Source organism: Haliotis cracherodii, unplaced genomic scaffold, assembly GCF_022045235.1.
Source record: "Haliotis cracherodii isolate W230 unplaced genomic scaffold, xgHalCrac1.p SCAF_21, whole genome shotgun sequence".
Taxonomy (NCBI): domain Eukaryota; kingdom Metazoa; phylum Mollusca; class Gastropoda; order Lepetellida; family Haliotidae; genus Haliotis; species Haliotis cracherodii.
The window spans coordinates 11091578-11096297 of NW_027266277.1; the positions used below are offsets into that span (position 1 = coordinate 11091578).

At 42.4% G+C, this 4720-nt stretch overlaps 1 protein-coding gene across 1 annotated transcript; it reads right to left on the reverse strand.

Annotated features, from left to right (window-relative positions):
- Positions 1-725: 725 nt before the first annotated feature.
- On the reverse strand, positions 726-1406 carry LOC139471078 (uncharacterized). The gene has a single exon (XM_071253377.1). The coding sequence runs from the start codon at positions 1404-1406 to the stop codon at positions 726-728; it is 681 nt and encodes a 226-aa protein (XP_071109478.1).
- Positions 1407-4720: the final 3314 nt, after the last annotated feature.

Sequence of the window (4720 nt, forward strand, 5' to 3'; positions counted from 1 at the left end):
GAGGAATCTGCATGGTGTGACCTGTCAATTTCAAGATTTCACGGATCCAAAGCCAAATAGTGACAGAACTTAGACATTTGTGTCCCAGAAATAGTAGGTCGTGTATGATTTTCATAATTGTGCGTGTTCTGAAATGAATTTCATCAAGTTTGATAAGCTGTCACTTCAGTTGGGACATTGTTTTCTGATGCACTTTCAAATCCCCTCCTGCCAAATTCTAATGGTGGTGGTTGACGGAGATGGCAACGGATATCGATCAGAAAAAGGTTTGTAAACACCATGTTGTCATGAAGAAAATGTCTTCAAACACATTTTATTACGTCATATTTCACTTTCATTGTCGGTTGTTTTAATAATGAAATTACCTGTTCGTGGGTTTCAGAAAAAGTTTTAAAAAATTATTATTTTCTCAACAAAATTTAATACATATCACTCTTTCACTTATTTTGAATGTGTGAATCTTTGAATTATACCTCCCCACCCTGAATTGAGAACCGTCCTAACGTGTCCCGGTTGTCACTAGATCTGCACTGCACTCTCAGTTATGGCTGCCAAAGAAATTGTTAACTGTAACAGTGCTGTTAAGGGAGTGAGTAAGTTTTGCTTAACGCTGCATCAGCAATCTTGCAGCTATTCGCGGCGAAACAGTGCTGTTAAAGAATTGCAGAAAACCAGAAGACAACCCACTACTGTGCGTGTGATGCTGTTCAACATTAACATGTTGACTAACTATCCCTGCTGGTGTGATGTTGCTTCCACCGCCTTTTTTGAGCCGAAGAAGAATCACAATTATATGACATGAGGGACTGTTCGTTTCTGTGCCCTGTCAATTTCATTATATCGCGGCATTCCACCCCAGCATGAGAAAGGAGCGTGACCGTTGTGGCCCTGACACAGTGATTAGTGTATATTTTGCTCAACTTTGCCTCTTCTGAAATTGATTTCATCATTTTAGACAAACTGTTGTGGCCAAGTGCTTGTGCGGTGTACCAGTGAGTGTCGGGAGACGTGTTTGTGAGTTTTCGTGGTCTTTGGAACAGAGCAGTGTTTTCTGGATGCAATTTTGAAACATACTGTTTGAATGAAGCAACGGGACAGGAAGGGGTACCAGTGGCATATATGCGTGGTTTTGGTTCGTTCGAATCACGAAGATCGCCACGGTTGTTTTTTGTCAACTCACTGTGTGTGCTAGTGATAAACTCGCACCCTACGTCGTCGACCTCGACACGGAAAGAATTGCGAGTGAGCTCACGTTGATTTTCAACCCCCCGCCTGCCAAATCCTAATGTCAGATCAAACCCAGACCTTCTTTTGAAGGCTAACTGGATTTTCAACAAATCACCCTCCGAAATAGGCTCATAGTGAGTAGATACATCCAACCCAAGTTTCTTAATTTTTCGAAGCATCGAGGACTTCGAATAATACTGTCCATTGGAATTTCGGACCTCGGCGTAGAAAACTTTCAAGGTGTTGTTTAATTCTTGAGGTGAAAGGGTCTCAAAACTTGGCGATTTGCCTCGCAAAGCAAGCCATTCTGGAAATAGAAATTAATATTCTGTTACCGGAGGACTTGTAAAGTAGGTAAGTAATAATTCCAATGGTTACATTATCAATTTATTTGTATTTCTGATATTGTAAATATCAGTAAATATTGTGCATATTCAATTCAATGTCAACTCGTCGCATTTCCATATTTTCTTTGTTTTGTTGGCACTCGTGAAGAGCAACCTCCTCGTGGTGAGTGCTGGGTAGCGCTAATAGCTCTTCCCCCGTGTGGAACCGGGGTAGAATATTTCCACAGCACCCCATTGCTGGTCGTAAGAGGCGACCAAAGTGGGCAGCCCGTTTGCCGTGGGTTGCGTCCCTGTGTCGGCGGAGGACGGGAGTCTGGTGGTTGAGGGCGCTGGTTCCAGGAATAGTGTTCCTTTGCCCAATACACCACTTTGACCCTTACTTCGCCTAGACGGGTGGTAGGATGGGCCCGGTCCTATCAATCGGCTGGTCATGCCAAGCCCTGAGCACCTTATTTTTTTGCTCACAGTTCTCACTATTCCGGCTTGGAAATTTATATCTGTCTTTGAATTGTTTGAATATACATGATTATTGAATTTTGCAATACTTTATAAATTCAAAATTTGCCTAGATGCCAGTGCCAGAAGGCGGTGGCTCATGGGCCAATCCGGTGGATTTATTGATCTTCGATCGGTTCTTCTGCTTGAGTATACCCTCCTGGTATCCCTGGTGCCGTCTGCTGGAGATCCACAGACGTGTGGCATCGTCCATGTAGACACTCCATGGTGGGTGGGGAGCTAGGAGGGCGAATCACATTTAAAACTACCATGGCACCCCCACTCAAAGAACGCTCACACGAATCAGATGATTCGCTCTCTTCTGGGGATGAAGATACTCCTCAACCTCTAGTCAATCCTGAGGCATGGTCTCGTTTTCTAGTGATGAATGCTCCAAATGGTGATCCACTTAAACTTAACCCCTTTGCTATATCAAAGGATATTGAAGGTTTAGTTGGCCAAGTTAAGGAAATCAAAAAGTTACGATCTGGCTCTCTCCTGATTCAGTGCAATAAACAAATCCAGTCACAAATTCTTCTCTCGACGAAATCACTAGCTACTGTTCCTGTGGAGGTATCCCCTCACAGGACACTGAACAGTAGTAAAGGCATCGTTCGTGATATGGGACCTTGCCTTTCCGATATGACGGAACTCGAAATCGTGACAGAGTTACACTCCCAAGGAGTAACTGCTGTCAAACGTTTTACAGCAAAGAGAAATAATGAGGTGATAAAAACAAACACATTTTTGTTTACATTTTGTCTCCCACTGCGTCCAGAATCCCTTAAAGCTGGTTACTGCAGTTTAAGGGTGGCTACATTTATCCCTAATCCTTTGAGATGTTACAAGTGTCAAAAGTATGGACATGGCTCAAAGTCATGCCATGATCCAGCTGCATGTCATAGATGTGCTGGAACATGCGTAGACAGTGCCCTCTGTAGCAAAACTCCTCACTGTGTCAACTGTGCTGGTAACCATCCGTCTTCATCCAAGGAATGTCCCACTTGGAAACTTCAATCAAAAATTTCAAGGGTAAAATTTGAGCGAAACATATCTTTTTTTCGAAGCAAAGAAGGCTGTTCTTGCTGAGGAACAACCAGGGCCATCTTTTGCTTCTGCTGTTTCCGCTTCACTGCAGGTTTCCAAGACCAAACATGTTACCTCTCATTCCACAGGTTGCCAGACCGATTATACGTGGACCAAAACATCTGGTCCTACTTTATTATCTGCAGCAGCCCAGGTGAGACACCCACAGGAGAACTCCAGCTCTCAAACATCACCAGTATTGAGTAAGTCCATGGCATCTTGTGATGAAGTTGCAGCTTCATCTCAGGATCAGTCGACGTCATCACCTAAAGTATCTGAACAGTCTAAATCAGAAATCCCTGTCAAACAACATGCACAGTACAAATCTAGACCAAAAACAGAACAAAGTAAAAAGTATCAAAGTGGAAGAGCATCAAAGGGGGCTAATAACAAGATCCAACTTTTTAATAAGTTCGGATCTCTTGAGGACATGGATGTGTCCGAGATGAGCCATCACAGGGCACATAGCTTGTCGCCCTCAAGGAAGGTGAGGGGTAGGTCCCCAGTCAATCCCCCTAAACGATAGTGTCTTCAACAAATTTAGTACAGTGGAATTGTAGAGGATTAAAGACTAATTTTAATGAACTACATCTATTAGTCCAGGATCTTAATCCATCAGCATTCTGCTTACAAGAAACCTATTTAAAGCAGACAGACAATTTTAATTTACGTCAGTTCAGTGCGTATCATTCGTTTTCTCCTCCAGGGGATAAGGCCACTGGAGGATCTTCAATCATTGTGCGACAGAATGTTATACACAGTCCTGTTGTTCTCAACACTAATCTGCAAGCCGTTGCAGTGCGACTTACTTTGCACGTTGCATTTACATTGTGTTCTCTGTATATTCCGCCGTCATCAGCTCTCCAGCAGTCTGATCTTCAGAGTCTATACGATCAGCTCCCTAAGCCCTGTGTAATCATGGGTGATTTGAATGGCCACAACCCACTCTGGGGTGGTACAACTACAAATACCAAAGGTAAAATACTTGAAGATTTTATATCTAATAATGATCTGTGTATCTTTAATGATGACTCCCATACGTATCTGCATCCTGCAAGCGGCACTTACTCTTCTTTGGATTTGTCCCTCACTGATTGTAATCTTCTAAACGATTTCGATTGGTCTGTCCATAATGATCTTTGTGGAAGTGACCACTTCCCAACTATTCTATCAACTGTTAATCCGACTGATGTTCCACCTTCTACAAGATGGAATTTTACAAAGGCAAACTGGTCTTTGTTTCAAACAATGTGCCTAACTAAAATACAACCCGAATGTTTTACTGATGCTATGGATCCTATTCAGGATTTTTCTGACGTGTTAAATAAAATTGCTGATGAATGCATACCTAAATCCTCTACAATTCCACATATACGCAAACCATGGTTTAACATCGAATGTAAACAGGCTAGAAAAGCGAGGAAAAAGGCAGAGAAATATTTTCGACGCCACCCTACTGTCCATAATTTAAATAAATTTAAAATGTTAAATGCGAAAGCTCGTCGAGCATTTAAACAGAATAAACGCCAATCTTGGCAAAGCTATGTCTCGAAAATAAATTCCCG

Excerpts from the sequence above, each read along its gene's own strand:
- LOC139471078 (XM_071253377.1), bottom strand. The coding sequence starts at position 1,406 with ATGCTTCGAAAAATTAAGAAACTTGGGTTGGATGTATCTACTCACTAT.